Raw genomic sequence first — 17,608 nt, 5'->3', positions numbered from 1 at the left:
CGGCCCGTCAGGCTCGCCCAGCTGGGACAACGGGTGGCGCCCCTTGAGGGGGGATTACTGTTACACCTGATCCCGTTTGCCCTCTCATCTGCACTCATTGGACTCACCTGGACTCCTTCACGTTTTGATTGCCTTCCCTATATCTGTCTCTTTTATCCCTGTGTCAGAATTATTGTCGTTTTGTTTTCCCTTGTTCCTGTTCATGTTCACTCCCTGTACTTGCTTCTCGTCTCCAGCATCTGTCCTCACAGATTACATTGAGATTGTGTCACTGGCCTACACACAATACCCCATAATGTTAAAGGGGAATTATGTTTTTAGTCATGTTTACAGATTCATTCAAAATAAAAAGTTGAAATGTCTTGATTCAGTAAGTATTCAACCCCTTTGTTATGGCAAGCCTAAATAAGTTCAGGAGTAAACATTTGCTTAACAAGTCACATAATAAATTGCATGGGCTCTGTGCACAATTGTCATACCCTGACCAAAGAGATCCTTTTTATTCTCTATTTTGGTTAGGTCGGGGTGTGACTAGGGTGGGTAATCCGGGGTGTTTATTTCTATGTTGGCCTGGTATGGTTCCCAATCAGAGGCAGCTGTTTATCGTTGTCTCTGATTGGGGATCATATTTAGGCAGCCATTTCCCGACTGTGTTTTGTGGGATCTTGTTCTTGTGTAGTTGCCTGTGAGCACTTCATTGACATCATGTTTCATTTGTTCTTTATTGTTTTGTGCATTTCACTTCAATAAATATGTGAAACCCATATCACGCTGCGCCTTGGTCCGAATGTTCTTACGACCATCGTGACAACAATAATAGTGTTTAACATGATTTTTGAATGACCACCTAATCATTGTACCCCACACATGCAATTATCTGTAAGGTCCCTCAGTCGAACAGTGAATTTCAATCATAGATTTAACCACAGCATGGTAGTGGCTGCATCATGTTATGGGTATGTTTGTCAAAGAGCTAAGCACAGGCAAAATCCTAGAGGAAAACCTGGTTCAGTCTGCTTTCCAAGAGACACTGGTAGACAAATTCACCTTTCAGCAGGACAATAACCTAAAAAACAAGGCCAAATATACGCCGGAGTTGCTTACCAAGATGACATCGATTGTTTCTGAGAGGCCTAGTTACAGTTTTGACTTAAATTGTCTTGAGAATTGCTGTCTAGCATTGATCACAAATAACTTGACAGAGCTTAAAATAAATAATGTGCAAATATTGTACAATCCAGAGACTTACGGAGAAAGACTGCTGTAATCGCTGCCAAGCGTGATTCTAACATGAATTGACTCATGGGTGTGAATACTTGTGTAAATGAGATATTTCTGTACTTCATTTTCAATACATTTGCAAAAATGTCTAAAAACATGTTGTTTTCTCTTTGTTGTTATGTGTAGTTTTCTCTTTGTTGTTATGTGTAGTTTTCTCTTTGTTGTTATGTGTAGTTTTCTCTTTGTTGTTATGTGTAGTTTTCTCTTTGTTGTTATGTGTAGTTTTCTCTTTGTTGTTATGTGTAGTTTTCTCTTTGTTGTTATGTGTAGTTTTCTCTTTGTTGTTATGTGTAGATGTGTGAGAAAACATGTATTCGATCCATTTTGAATTTGGGCCGTAACAAAACAAATGGGGAATAAGTCAAGGGGTATGAATATTTTCTGAATGCAGTGTATGTATTAGATAAAGGTGAGCACAAGAGCCAGAAAGCAGTACCGAATGTTGTATTGTAAATTGTGATTACTATGTTTGTTGGAAAAATCAAGGCCCAATGCTCCTTTATAAAATGTAAATGTGAAGGACAGTCATTCTAGGCCTATCATGAATTCAATTTCGATGCCTGTAAAAGAAGAGGCTTTTCTAATGGCATCTTGTGAAGGACAAACCAGAACAATAATAATAAGGACAAAGCAATGAACAAATGAAGGAAAAAGCTAGGGGGAAAAAAACGAGGACTTCTACCCCTTCCAGGCTGTATCACAACTGGCCGTGATCGGTAGTCCCATAGTGCGGCGCACAATTGGCCCAGCATTGTCCGGGTTTGGTCGGGGTAGACCGTAGTTGTAAATAAGAATGTGTTCTTAACTGACTTGCCTAGTTAAATAAAGGTTCAAATAAACTAAAAAGATGAAAAGAATACTCTCCAAAATCTTGTCAACAAACAGAACATAATAACGTCCCTGATATTTTTTAAGACATTGAACATACCTGTTCAGGCATTATTATCATCTACCCCTCCATAGAAAACAACAACAACAATGACAAAAAGGTTGTAGCATAGTTGAATAAACTATATCACGAGATTGCCTACCTGGTATAAGAATGAAGACATCACTACAGTGTTCATCGTTCGAGCTGGAATGGCTTTGAACCGTGAAACCTGTATGATTATTAGTTATTATTAAAGCGAGTTAAACGAGAACCAGGACTATTTATTTAATTCAACAACACATTTATGGCGATGAGAGATGAAAGACTGTTAACATGTACGTGAAGCCTTTGTGAGAGGGGAGGAAGTGTTAGGCTTTGAGGAAAAGCCTCCTTTACCAGCTAGCTACGTAGCTAGTTCTGGTCTTCAAAAAGCAAGGAAAACAGTGGAACAGAGGAACAAATGAGGCAACAGCCCTGGGTCACAGAGCGGTGGTTGTGGATAAAGACAAGAACGCTATATGCTTGGGACCTTGTCTTTCGAAGTCTGGAGAGCTGGTTGGGGAAGACAGGGATGTGTTGGTCTCTAGTCCTATACAGCTCCAAAATCGTCAGAATTGTTGTGGATGAAGTTCATATGACCTACATACGGTATGCACAATGACCTAGAACTGTACTTCGACAGTATAGAATGACACTGTGATGGATAGAATGTCGGAATGGAAATTATAGTGATGACACAATGATTGATTGGTCGAATGATTGATTGAAAGTTTTGTATTTGTACAAACATAATGAGTAGCCTAAATAAAGTGATAGTACTGCATCATAAATGACTGGATGACTGGCAGCACAAGGGCTGAAAGAGGCACAACAGAAAGTACTTTTACTGAATTAAATGGGAACCCCACACATTTTCTTAGGCAAGAACTACTAGCATAGGGCCTCCCAGGTGGCGCAGTGGTCTAGGGCACTGCATCGCAGCGCTAGCTGTGCCACCAGAGACTCTGGGTTTGCGCCCAGGCTCTGTCGCAGCCGCCCGCGACTGGGAGGTCCGTGGGGCGACGCACAATTGGCCTAGTGTCGTCCGGGTTTGGCCGGTAGGGATCTTGCACACCAGCAACTCCTGTGGCGTGCAGTGCTCATAGATAATGTTTTACTATAGATTATAACCCATAATGACTGTCTACTTTACTAGGGGCCATCGCATCTCATTGATAGTGTCTTACTATAGATTATAACCCATGTAGACTGTCTATTTTACTAGGGGCCATCGCCACTCATAGATAGTGTCTTACTATAGATTAAAGCCCAGTTTGACACTTTATTTTACTAGGGGCCATCACCACTCATAGATAGTGTCTTACTATAGATTATACCCATGTTGACTGTCTACTTTACTAGGGGCCATCGCCACTCAGAGATAGTGTCTTACTATAGATTATAACCCATGTTGACTGTCTATTTTACTAGGGGCCATCTCCACTCATAGATAGTGTCTTCAAAGTGAAACAATGTAAAACAAAAAGATGACAAAAATATACTTTAAACTAGATGTACCAGGCCTCCCGCCTGGCGCAGCGGTCTCAGGCACTGCTGTGCTTGAGGCGTCACTACAGATCTGGGTTTGATCCCAGGCTGTGTCGCAGCTGGCCACCGACCGGGAGACCCATGAGGTGGTGTGCAATTGGCTCAGCGTCGTCCAGGTTAGAGGAGGGTTTGGCCGGCCAGGATGTCCTTGTCCCTCTAGCGACTGCTGTGGCAGGCTGGGCGCTAACATGGTTGCCAGTTGTACGGTGTTTCTTCCAACACATTGGTGCGGCTGGCTTCCGGGTTAAGCGAGCAGTGTGTCAGGAAGCAGTGTGGCTTGGTATTGTCATGTTTCAGAGGATGCATGGCTCTTGAACTTTGCCTCTCCTGAGCCTGTACAGGAGTTGGAGTGATGGGAAAAGACTGTAACTACCAATTGGATATCAAGAAATTGGGGTAAAAAGTTTTTTTTTTTAAACATTAAAAAATCTAGATGTATGAACAGTAGTGATTAGTGACACAAGCCCAGTAGGACTTGGAGCTATATTGCTACAGGAAAATGGACAGAACAAGCCAATTTCTTACACAAGTCGTTCACTGACCCCTACAGAGAGAAGATACTCTCAGATTGAGCGAGAGGCCCTTGGATGCCTATGGGCAGTAGAACACTTTGGAACTTTTCTAAATGGAGACTAAAAACTATAACAAGCCACTGATCTACATGGTCAATCCAGAGAAGTTGAGTCTGTGTCCGACGAGAATTCAAAGACTTGAACTCTACAACTATTTTTTATTAAAAAAAATATTTAACCTTTATTTAACTAGGCAAGTCATTTAAGAAGAAATTCTTATTTACAATGACGGCCTACACCCGCCAAACCCAGATGATGCTGGGCCAATTGTGCGCCACCCTATGGAACTCCCAAACACAGCCAGTTATGATACAGCCTGGATTCAAACCAGGGTGTCTATAGTGACACTTCTAGCACTGAGATGCAGTGCCTTAGACCGCTGCGCCACTCGGGAGCCCAAAACCATACAACTACAAGTTTGAGCACATCACGAAAAAGACAAACGTTGCACATTCAGTATCTCGACTTCCCTTACCTTAAACTGAAAAAAATGGATAAGTCGACGATTATGTGCAAAGAGTGCTTTCAGTTAGCACACACGACTTACCTGCAGTGAGTATTGTAAAGAAGCAACGAAACAGGAAGTCTTGAAACTGTGGAAAATGTCCAAATCCATGTCATTTGTCTTTCTTTTCTAAATTACATTTGTAAAATCAAGTTGGTTCTGCAATGTTGTAAATAGCAAGGTGTGGGGACCAAAAGTTTTAAAATGTCAAAATGTCAACTTTAAAATGTCAACTTATTTTAGAAGAAATAAGGAATTCTTTAAGAAAAGTGCAAGGACGCCAATATATTTGGCCACGACTGTACTTACCATAATTTACTATTACACCTCTTACCCACAAACTGTCATATCTGACATACAGTATCTTCAAATGCAGTGTATTCAGAGATATTGAATGTCTTTCCACGCTTTAGATACCCCCTAGAGGTGGTTACAGATAATGGCAGACAATTCGTTGGACAGACTTCAAAAAAATTGTTGACAAAGTGTGGGATCATAGCATCACTGTATAATCCTAAGAGCAATGGGAAAATCGAGTGATTCCATTGATACCTTAAGAAAGCCTTGAGAACAGCCAAAAGTGAAGGGAAGAGCTGGAAAGAGGAGCTACCAAATATTCTAGTCTATTGCTCAACACCTCATCACACTTCAGGAGAAACACCAGCCTTTCTCGTGTTTGGAAGAGACAATCGAACAAAGTTGCCAAGCATTGAGAAGATAAAGGAATAAACTAAAAGCAAAAGACAATCAAAATCAATACAAAACCTACAAACAGAAGATAAAACAATATGCTGACAAAACAAACAGAGCCAATCTTTGATGTTGGAGACATTGTGCACATCGCAAGTATGGTGAATGGATGCCAAGTTCTGAGAGACACGCTTAGTTGCATGTTACTGAGACACACCTAAGACAACTCCTTTGAACTAGTGAGCACAGAAGATGGCTTTAACCTCATCAGGAATGTCAAACACTTTTGACACACTCTTTTGCAACTTGTGTTTAGCGTTCCAGAACATGCCAATGACTCAGCCATGGAAGCCGCGGAAGTACATAACGCCATGGAACTATCCGAAGTGACTACCAGGAGTGGTAGATTTGTGAAAAAGACAAAAAAAACTCAAATCTAAAGAACTGAGATAAAATAAGATTTGTTTCCAAAGAGTTCCATAAATGACTGTTGAATGTTGATATAGAAGCATTGAAAATTACGATTGAAACTTTGGTTTATGTTTAAAAACAGGTTGTGAAAAAAATAAAACAAAGTACTTACCTGTAATGTAAAAGAAAATAGTATTTAATTTGTGTAAGCTACTGAAACAGGAATGTCAATTGTATTGTCAAAGTTGTGGACTTCCATTCTAACAAGGGAAAGTATGTAGTACAGTTGAATAGACTATGTCACGAGAAGACCTACCTGTTATAAGAATGAAGACGTGACTAGAACGTTAGAGCTAGAATGGCTTTGAACCGCGAAACCTGTATGATTCTTAGTTGTTATTAAAGTGAGTTAAACGAAAACCACGACTACTACTTTAATTCAACAACACAACAACGGTTTTAGCGGACCAACTTTATCCCGGTTAGACGTAATCACAGGAAAATAAAATCTTTCTCTGTCATTAAAAAGAAAACCAATTTTAAAAAACAAAGTGTGGCATTGTGATTATCTGGCCGTCATCTTGTTTTTGACAGACTGTCCTACTTTGATTACCTCTCCCCACAAACAGACCTTACAGAAACGGGTCGGGTCGACCAAGGAGAAAGAAAGAAAAATGCTGGATAGACACTCCCTGTGAGGAGTTTTGGGCTGGAAGTAAATGTCAAACACCAAGACAAGGATACAGTGCCTTGCGAAAGTATTCGGCCCCCTTGAACTTTGCGACCTTTTGCCACATTTCAGGCTTCAAACATAAAGATATAAAACTGTATTTTTTTTGTGAAGAATCAACAACAAGTGGTGCACAATCATGAAGTGGAACGACATTTATTGGATATTTCAAACTTTTTTAACAAATCAAAAACTGAAAATTTGGGCGTGCAAAATTATTCAGCCCCCTTAAGTTAATACTTTGTAGCGCCACCTTTTGCTGCGATTACAGCTGTAAGTCGCTTGGGGTATGTCTCTATCAGTTTTGCACATCGAGAGACTGACATTTTTTCCCATTCCTCCTTGCAAAACAGCTCGAGCTCAGTGAGGTTGGATGGAGAGCATTTGTGAACAGCAGTTTTCAGTTATTTCCACAGATTCTCGATTGGATTCAGGTCTGGACTTTGACTTTGCCATTCTAACACCTGGATATGTTTATTTTTGAACCATTCCATTGTAGATTTTGCTTTATGTTTTGGATCATTGTCTTGTTGGAAGACAAATCTCCGTCCCAGTCTCAGGTCTTTTGCAGACTCCATCAGGTTTTCTTCCAGAATGGTCCTGTATTTGGCTCCATCCATCTTCCCATCAATTTTAACCATCTTCCCTGTCCCTGCTGAAGAAAAGCAGGCCCAAACCATGATGCTGCCACCACCATGTTTGACAGTGGGGATGGTGTGTTCAGCTGTGTTGCTTTTACGCCAAACATAACGTTTTGCATTGTTGCCAAAAAGTTCAATTTTGGTTTCATCTGACCAGAGCACCTTCTTCCACATGTTTGGTGTGTCTCCCAGGTGGCTTGTGGCAAACTTTAAACAACACTTTTTATGGATATCTTTAAGAAATGGCTTTCTTCTTGCCACTCTTCCATAAAGGCCAGATTTGTGCAATATACGACTGATTGTTGTCCTATGGACAGAGTCTCCCACCTCAGCTGTAGATCTCTGCAGTTCATCCAGAGTGATCATGGGCCTCTTGGCTGCATCTCTGATCAGTCTTCTCCTTGTATGAGCTGAAAGTTTAGAGGGACGGCCAGGTCTTGGTAGATTTGCAGTGGTCTGATACTCCTTCCATTTCAATATTATCGCTTGCACAGTGCTCCTTGGGATGTTTAAAGCTTGGGAAATCTTTTTGTATCCAAATCCGGCTTTAAACTTCTTCACAACAGTATCTCGGACCTGCCTGGTGTGTTCCTTGTTCTTCATGATGCTCTCTGCGCTTTTAACGGACCTCTGAGACTATCACAGTGCAGGTGCATTTATACGGAGACTTGATTACACACAGGTGGATTGTATTTATCATCATTAGTCATTTAGGTCAACATTGGATCATTCAGAGATCCTCACTGAACTTCTGGAGAGAGTTTGCTGCACTGAAAGTAAAGGGGCTGAATAATTTTGCACGCCCAATTTTTCAGTTTTTGATTTGTTAAAAAAGTTTGAAATATCCAATAAATGTCGTTCCACTTCATGATTGTGTCCCACTTGTTGTTGATTCTTCACAAAAAAATACAGTTTTATATCTTCATGTTTGAAGCCTGAAATGTGGCAAAAGGTCGCAAAGTTCAAAGGGGCCGAATACTTTCGCAAGGCACTGTATACAACAAAGCAACCCTCGCCGTTTTAACCTCTGGCACCCTACCCTAGAGAGGTGCCCTCTTTTCCAGCAAGGCCACATCAGAGCAGCAGACTAGTTCGCAAATTTACCCACTGACAGACCCACATTGGCCATATATAGCTACCTCGCGTGACCCACTTTAGTCAGAGAACCAGCCCCCACATTCACAATCATGAACGTGAATCATGCTCACTTGAGTGTAGGTCACTGAACACTAAACAAGAAGACCCATTCATCCAACCCATTGATGAGCTCTAGGCCACTGCATCATTCATTACAGGCCCTGCACCTATATTGATTGGATAAAAGGTCAAAGGTCTCAGGTCGTCTTGTGACTCAGCTCTCTTGGGTGTTCTTGTGCCTTGTGTTCTGAAAATGCCTAACACTAGTGTGTACACCCTTATGGTATACTAGGGAAATTGTGTTTCCATAGCTAGGGCTGACAGCTAGGACTTGTGAAGAGCAGAATCAACAACCTCTGCATAATCAAAATAGTTGCTTTGTGAGAAGGTGTTCAAGTTCACAGTTAACCATTGTTATGTAAATACAGGCTGATAAGTACCAGTGGCTTTGGCCCCAAAAGAGAGCAGGTCTGCCGGAGCCATGGCCCAAACATGGGTGTGGGCCCACGTCGATGGAAACAGAATAGTCTGAGCCATTTGGGTAAAACACTGGGGTAAATCCTGTTTGGAAAAGTGCCATCAGAGAGTTCAGGGTCCAATACATTTTAGTGGCCCCCCTCGACAGGGGAGATAAAATGCTGCAATTATAAAGCAAGTTTTCTGCAAGTCAACACATCTTTTCCATGGGGCTGAGAGAACAATTGTATTAAAAAAATAGACAATTTTACTCATTTTGCTACATGGTGGAGAGAAATCTTAAATATCAAATGTCAATGCCAGTATTCTGTTGGCATCCTGGAAAAAAAAGCATACTTTTTCATGAAACTTTCATAGCACATCAACAGCAGATGGAATTTACTACTTTCAATTTGTGAGAAGAAAAACGTTGAAATACGCAAAAATAGAGTTACAAGGTTTTCCCAAGATGCCAACATACACTATATGACCAAAGTGTGTGGACACCTGTTCGTCGAACATCTCATTCCAAATTCATGGGCTTTAATATGGAGTTGTTACCCCTTTTATTGCTATAACAGCCTCCACTCTTCTGGGAAGGCTTTCCACTAGATGTTGGAACTTTGCTGCAGAGACTTGCTTCCATTCAGCCCCAAGAGCATTAGTGAGGTTGGGCACTGACGTTGGGAAATTAGGCCTGGCTCGCAATTGGCATTCCAATTCATCTCAAAGGTGTTCGATGGGGTTGAGGTCAGGGCTCTGTGCAGGCCAGTCAAGTTCTTCCACACTTATCTCGACAAACCATCTCTGTATGGACCTCGCTTTGTGCACGGGGACATTGTCATGCTGAAACAGAAAAAGTCCTTCCCCAAACTGTTGCCACAAAGTTGGAAGCACAACATCCTCTAGAATGTCTTTGTATGCTGTAGCATTAAGATTTCCCTTCACTGGAACTAAGGGACCTAGCCCGAACCATGAAAAATAGCCCCAGACCATTATTCCTCCTCCACCAAACTTTACAGTTGGCACTATGCATTGGGGCAGGTAGCATTCTCCTAACATCCATCAAACCCAGATTGGTCCGTCGGACTGCCAGATTGCGAAGTGTGATTCATCACTCCAGCCGATGCTTGGCATTGCGCATGGTGATCTTATGCTTGGGTGCGGCTGCTCGGCTATGGAAACCCATTTCATGAAGCTACCGACAAACAGTTCTTGTGCTGACGTTGCATCCAGGGGCAGTTTGGAACTCAGTAGTGAGGGTTGCAACCGAGGACAGACTGTTTTTACGCCCTACGCACTTCAGCACTCGACAGTCCCATTCTTTGAGCTTGTGTGGCCTACAACTTCATGGGCTCGCCGTTGTTGCTCCTCGACGTTTCCACTTCACAATAAAAGCACTTACAGGGGCAGGTCTAGCAGGGCAGAAATTTGACAAACTGACTTGTTGGAAAGGTGGCATCCTATGACGGCCCCACGTTGAAAGTCACTGAGCTCTTCTGTAAGGCCATTCTACTGCCAATGTTTGCATATGGAGATTGCATGGCTGTGTGCTAAATTGTATACACCTGTCAGCAACGGTTGTGGCTGAAATAGCCGAATCCATTAATTTACTTTAATACTTTTGTACATATTGTGTAGCATTTGATCCTGATTCAGAAAGGGATAAATTATTCACACACCTCAGCGCTGTGGCTGAGCTGAGGTGTGGGAGATCTCTTCCTCTCGACTGAGCCCAAGCACAGCATGGTGTGCGTGGAGATGTACATAAGGCCCTACTGTCACACACAGGTTAGGATGGAGAGGTCACCCTCTCCAAATGCTTTTGCAAAGTTTATTCAAAGCTTCCAGAGTTATGTTCAGGGTGTGGCAGTGTGTGTGTTCTTGCATCCATGACAAACATGAGTCGTAGGTAGGTTGTTTAGGAGTTTTGTCTGTGTAGCCATTAGTCCATTTTTCTGTTGATAATGATGCAAAAGGCTGTTGTTTGAAAATATGGTCAAATAACTTCGCCTCTGTGATGTCTTTGTCTTTCTAATTGAGTGTCAAACCAGTTATGCAGGATAAATCTTTTGACAAAAATGGCGCTATTGAAAACAATGCATATAGCCATCACATGGCAACACCAATGAAGCCATTATGATTTGACCCTTGCCATATCAATACCCTATATTCAGCTGTCAGAGCAGCTGACAGATCACTGAACCTGTTCATAGCTCATCTGTAAATAGCCCATCCAATCTACCTCATCCCCATACTGTATTTATTTATTTATCTTGCTCCTTTGCACCCCAGTATCTCTACTTGCACATTCATCTTCTGCACATTCTACCATTCCAGTGTTTAATTGCTATATTGTAATTACTTCGCCACCATGGCCTATTTATTGCCTTACCTCTCTTATCCTACCTCATTTGCACATGCTGTATATAGATTTTTTTACTGTATTTTTTGATTGTATGTTTGTTTATTCCATGTGTAACTCTGTGTTGTTGTATGTGTCCAACTGCTTTGCTTTATCTTGGCCAGGTCGCAGTTGCAAATGAGAACTTGTTCTCAACTAGCCTACCTGGTTAAATAAAGGTGAAGTAAAAATGAAAAATATCTGCACCACTCAAAATTTAACCACGAAGGCTACAAAGACTCCTACTAAAGTTGGTTAGTACTCACAGGATGTAGTCCTAAAGCCGCAGCTTCGTCATAGCTTCCCCTCCTCATCACTGCGATCCCAAGATCTTCCAATGTTCGTGTTCTTGGAGCTTCCATGTCTGTGTCCATGTATCCCTGTCCGTGTTCCTGTCCAGTCTGCATGTGGAGCGGAGTGCAGGGGAACAGTGGTGGGACTTGTGAGAGTAGAATAGTGGGGCTCTACAGTACACAGGAGGGGCACAGGGTCCTACCGACTGGCTTTTTCAGCTAGCGCTAATGAGGGTTTAGAACAATGGAGGCCCGCCGGACAAAAAAGGAAACGGGGTTCTGCTTGACCTTGGCCTGTTGGACCCACAGCCCCGTTCCTGTAGTAATGAGATCGCTGGGCGTCCCACCAAAGTGCTCGCCCCTAGTTTCAGGCTAACGAGAAGGCACGGCCGTGACAACCAGCCCCAACAATATCTCAGGAAAGAGGGGGGTCACACACACACATGAAAAGGCACACATGCACACAACCTTTCAGGTCTGGATGTGTTTGTGTGAATTGGAGTGTGATATGATGGAAAATATCCTATCGCAGTAGATACAAAGCCAGGAGGTTACATGACTATTTTCCACTTGGGTTATGCTGATTTTTTACATTCAAATAGCTATTATGATTCTACCCTCTCACTCGACCTTTGCTAAGATTTCCCATGGGAACCAAGCTTCAGTGCCATCATCATTAGGCAGATGAATTCAGAAGGTAGATTCAGATCTGAACCCTGATCACCAAAGAGGATGTGGATGACTTGAGTCTGATATCCCTAATGTGGAAGTGTATAGGAATGCAAAGAAATGTATCATCACCAATCACATCTTTCCTTGACAAGCCAAGATTTCAGAAATTCAGCAGCAGTGTGGTTTGCCTCCCAATGAAATGAATAGACTTCTGTCAGAACACATACCGTTTGACGCAACAGGTGTGCAAAAGGCTTGACTCTGGCAGTTTTAGAGGTTAACTCAAGTGTACATTTCCATGGTACTGTAGAATGTTGGTTGAAATTATGCTAACTGATGTGGCTCATGTAATGGAATGTACTTTCTGTTATGTCAGATGAATTGATTCAACAAATCACGCCACAGATTGATGCATTATTTAATTTCCCATTCAGTGTTGCCAACTTATCGACTTTGTCAATAGATTTAGCAAGTTTTTCATGGAAATAAATCAAATCAAATCAAATTGATTTATATAGCCCTTCGTACATCAGCTGATATCTCAAAGTGCTGTACAGAAACCCAGCCTAAAACCCCAAACAGCAAGCAATGCAGGTGTAGAAGCACGGTGGCTAGGAAAAACTCCCCAGAAAGGCCAAAACCTAGGAAGAAACCTAGAGAGGAACCAGGCTATGTGGGGTGGCCAGTCCTCTTCTGGCTGTGCCGGGTGGAGATTAAAACAGAACATGGCCAAGATGTTCAAATGTTCATAAATGACCAGCATGGTCAAATAATAATAATCACAGGCAGAGCAGTTGAAACTGGAGCAGCAGCACGGCCAGGTGGACTGGGGACAGCAAGGAGTCATCATGCCAGGTAGCCCTGAGGCATGGTCCTAGGGCTCAGGTCCGCCGAGAGAAAGAAAGAAAGAGAGAATTAAAGAGAGCATACTTAAATTCACACAGGACACCAGATAAGACAGGAGAAGTACTCCAGATATAGCAAACTGACCCTAGCCCCCCGACACATAAACTACTGCAGCATAAATACTGGAGGCTGAGACAGGAGGGGTCAGGAGACACTGTGGCCCCATCCAATGATACCCCCGGACTGGGCCAAAAAGGAAGGATATAACTCCACCCACTTTGCCAAAGCACAGCCCCCACACCACTAGAGGGATATCTTCAACCACCAACTTACCATCCTGAGACAAGGCCGAGTATAGCCCACAAAGATCTCCGCCACGGCACAACCCAAGGGGGGGGCGCCAACCCAGACAGGAAGATCACATCAGTGACTCAACCCACTCAAGTGACGCACCCCTCCTAGGGACGGCATGAAAGAGCACCAGTAAGCCAGTGACTCAGCCCCTGTAATAGTGTTGGAGGCAAGGAATCCCAGTGGAAAGAGGGGAACCGGCCAGGCAGAGACAGCAAGGGCGGTTTGTTGCTCCAGAGCCTTTCCGTTCACCTTCACACTCCTAGGCCAGACTACACTCAATCATATGACCCACTGAAAAGATGAGTCTTCAGTAAAGACTTAAAGGTTGAGACCGAGTTTGCATTCCTCACATGGGTAGGCAGACCATTCCATAAAAATGGAGCTCTGTAGGAGAAAGCCCTGCCTCCAGCTGTTTGCCTAGAAATTCTAGGGACAATCAGGAGGCCTGCGTCTTGTGACCGTAGCGTACGTGTAGGTATGTACGGCAGGACCAAATCAGAGAGATAGGTAGGAGCAAGCCCATGTAATGCTTTGTAGGTTAGCAGAAAACCTTGAAATCAGCCCTTGCCTTGTCAGGAAGCCAGTGTAGGGAGGCTAGCACTGGAGTAATATGATCAAATTAGTTGGTTCTAGTCAGGATTCTAGCAGCCGTATTTAGCACTAACTAAAGTTTATTTTGTGCTTTATCCGGGTAGCCGGAAAGTAGAGCATTGCAGTAGTCTAACCTAGAAGTAACAAAAGCATGGATTAATTTTTCTGCATCATTTTTGGACAGAAAGTTTCTGATTTTTGCAATGTTATGTAGATGGAAAAAAGCTGTACTTGAAACAGTCTTCATATGTTCGTCAAAAGAGAGATCAGGGTCCAGAGTAACGCCGAGGTCCTTCAGTTTTATTTGAGGCGACTGTACAATCATTAAGATTAATTGTCAGATTCAACAGAAGATCTCTTTGTTTCTTGGGACCTAGTACAAGCATCTCTGTTTTGTCCGAGTTTAAAAGTATAAAGTTTGCAGCCATCCACTTCCTTTTGTCTGAAACACAGGCTTCTAGCGAGGGCAATTTTGGGGCTTCACCATGTTTCATTGAAATGTACAGCTGTGTGTCATCCGCATAGCAGTGAAAGTTAACATTATGTTTTCGAATTACTGTAAATGACTGTGACAGTGAGTAGTGTTGGACAAAACCCACTGAGTCGATGATGGCTCCGAAAGCCTTTTGGAGTGGGTCTGTGGACTTTTCCATGTGAATATTAAAGTCACCAAAAATGTGAATATTGTCTGCTATGACTACAATTGAGTAGGCTGCATAGATTTCATGACTAGAAGCTCAAAAGACGAAAATGTCATTTTTTTTTTGTAAATTGAAATTTGCTATCGTAAATGTTAGCAACACCTCTGCCTTTGCGGGATGCACGGGGGATATGGTCACTAGTGTAGCCAGGAGGTGAGGCCTCATTTAACACAGTAAATTCATCAGGCTTAAGCCATGTTTCAGTCAAGCCAATCACATCAAGATTATGATCAGTGATTAGTTCATTGACTATAATTGCCTTTGAAGTAAGGGATCTAACATTAAGTAGCCCTATTTTGAGATGTGAGGTATCACGATCTCTTTCAATAATGACAGGAATGGAGGAGGTCTTTATCCTAGTGAGATTGCTAAGGCGAACACCGCCATGTTTAGTTTTGCCCAACCTAGGTCGAGGCACAGACACGGTCTCAATGGAGATAGCTGAGCTGACTACACTGACTGTGCTAGTGGCAGACTCCACTAAAATGGCAGGCTGGCTAACAGCCTGCTGCCTGGCCTGCACCCTATTTCATTGTGGAGCTAGAGGAGTTAGAGCCCTGTCTATTTTGGTAGATAAGATGAGAGCACCCCTCCAGCTAGGATGGAGTCCGTCACTCCCCAGCAGGTCCCGTTTGTGGGTGAGTCCCAGAAAGAGGGCCAATTATCTACAAATTCTGTCTTTTGGGAGGGGCAGAAAACAGTTTTCAACCAGCGATTGAGTTGTGAGACTGCTGTAGAGCTCATCACTCCCCCTAACTAAATGCATGGTCTTCAACCGATCGCTGCCTGCACCTGCCCGCCAGTCCAACATCACTACTCTGGACGGTTCTGACTTGGAATATGTGGATAACTACAAATACCTAGGTGTCTAGTTAGACTGTAAACTCTCCTTCCAGACTCACATCAAACATCTCCAATCCAAAGATAAATCTAGAATTGGCTTCCTATTTCTCAACAAAGCATCCTTCACGCATGCTGCCAAACATACCCTTGTAAAACTGACCATCATACCGATCCTCGACTTCAGCGATGTCATTTACAAAATAGCCTCCAATACCCGACTCAATAAATTGCATGCAGTCTATCACAGTGCCATCTGTTTTGTCACCAAAGCCCCATATACTACCCACCACTGCGACCTGTACGCTCTCGTTGGTTGGCCCTCGCTTCATACTCGTCGCCAAACCCACTAGCTCCAGGTCATCTACAAGACCCTGCTAGGTAAAGTCCCCCCTTATCTCAGCTCACTGGTCATCATAGCAGCACCCACCTGTAGCACGCACTTCAGCAGGTACAGTGCCTTGCGAAAGTATTCGGCCCCCTTGAACTTTGCGACCTTTTGCCACATTTCAGGCTTCAAACATAAAGATATAAAACTGTATTTTTTTGTGAAGAATCAACAACGAGTGGGACACAATCGTGAAGTGGAACGACATTTATTGGATATTTCAAACTTTTTTAACAAATCAAAAACTGAAAAATTGGGCGTGCAAAATTATCCGCCCCCTTAAGTTAATACTTTGTAGCGCCACCTTTTGCTGCGATTACAGCTGTAAGTCGCTTGGGGTATGTCTCTATCAGTTTTGCACATCGAGAGACTGAATTTTTTTCCCATTCCTCCTTGCAAAACAGCTCGAGCTCAGTGAGGTTGGATGGAGAGCATTTGTGAACAGCAGTTTTCAGTTCTTTCCACAGATTCTCGATTGGATTCAGGTCTGGACTTTGACTTGGCCATTCTAACACCTGGATATGTTTATTTTTGAACCATTCCATTGTAGATTTTGCTTTATGTTTTGGATCATTGTCTTGTTGGAAGACAAATCTCCGTCCCAGTCTCAGGTCTTTTGCAGACTCCATCAGATTTTCTTCCAGAATGGTCCTGTATTTGGCTCCATCCATCTTCCCATCAATTTTAACCATCTTCCCTGTCCCTGCTGAAGAAAAGCAGGCCCAAACCATGATGCTGCCACCACCATGTTTGACAGTGTGTTCAGGGTGATGAGCTGTGTTGCTTTTACGCCAAACAAAACGTTTAGCACAAACTCCTTTGCACCCCATTATTTCTCTCTACCTTGCACATTCTTCCACTGCAAATCTACCATTCCAGTGTTTTACTTGTTATATTGTATTTACTTTTTTGCCTTTACCCCCCTTATCTCACCTCATTTGCTCACATTGTATATAGACTTATTTTTCTACTGAATTATTGACTGAATGTTTGTTTTACTCCATGTGTATCTTTGTGTTGTTGTATGTGTCGAACTGCTTTATCTTGTAAATGAGAACTTGTTCTCAACTTGCCTACCTGGTTAAATAAAGGTGAATTAAAAAATAAAATAAAAATCTTAACTCTATATAGCTGTTGTGGGAGCAGCTTGACCGTATGGTATGTAAGAAGTGCCCATCAAGTCAATCCAATTTGTGGGAGGTGCTTCAGGAAGCATGGGGTGAAATCTCTTCAGATTACCTCAACAAATTGACAACTGGAATGCAAGATCTGCAAGGCTGTAATTGCTGCAAATGAAGGAATCTTTGACGAAAGAAAAGTTTGAAGGACACCATTTTTATTTCAATTAAAAATTATTATTTATAACCTTTTCAACATCTTGACTATATTTCCTATTGATTTTGCAACTCATTTCATGCATGTTTTCAGGGAAAACAAGGACATTTCTAAGTGACCCCAAACTTTTGGATGGTATGTCAGCAACAGGCACGAGTTTGGAGGAGAAAATAGAGACAGTGCCGATCGCACCCACAACTGTGTATACAGAGTTCAGAAGGATAATTTTTGATAACATTTCGGGAAAGGGTAAATCACCTCACGAAACTTGAAGACTTCTGACTCTACCTCAACATTTAATGG

The 17,608-nt window shown here is 42.5% G+C and overlaps 1 protein-coding gene across 1 annotated transcript in view; it reads right to left on the bottom strand.

Annotated features, from left to right (window-relative positions):
- The window catches only part of LOC110522028 (T-cell activation Rho GTPase-activating protein), a 32,918-nt gene extending 21,094 nt beyond the window's left edge, over positions 1-11,824 (bottom strand). The window contains exon 1 of the mRNA XM_021600090.3: positions 11,552-11,824. Within this exon, the coding sequence (XP_021455765.3) occupies positions 11,552-11,692 (141 nt within the window). The 5' untranslated portion in view covers positions 11,693-11,824. The remainder of the gene's footprint in view (positions 1-11,551) is intronic.
- Between the last annotated feature and the right edge of the window lie 5,784 nt (positions 11,825-17,608).

The sequence above is a fragment of the Oncorhynchus mykiss genome, chromosome 4 (assembly GCF_057628025.1).
Source record: "Oncorhynchus mykiss isolate SJ-2025 chromosome 4, ASM5762802v1, whole genome shotgun sequence".
NCBI lineage: Eukaryota > Metazoa > Chordata > Actinopteri > Salmoniformes > Salmonidae > Oncorhynchus > Oncorhynchus mykiss.
The sequence above is the reverse complement of the archived record's forward strand: the minus strand, read 5'-3'. Positions and strand labels throughout refer to the sequence as shown.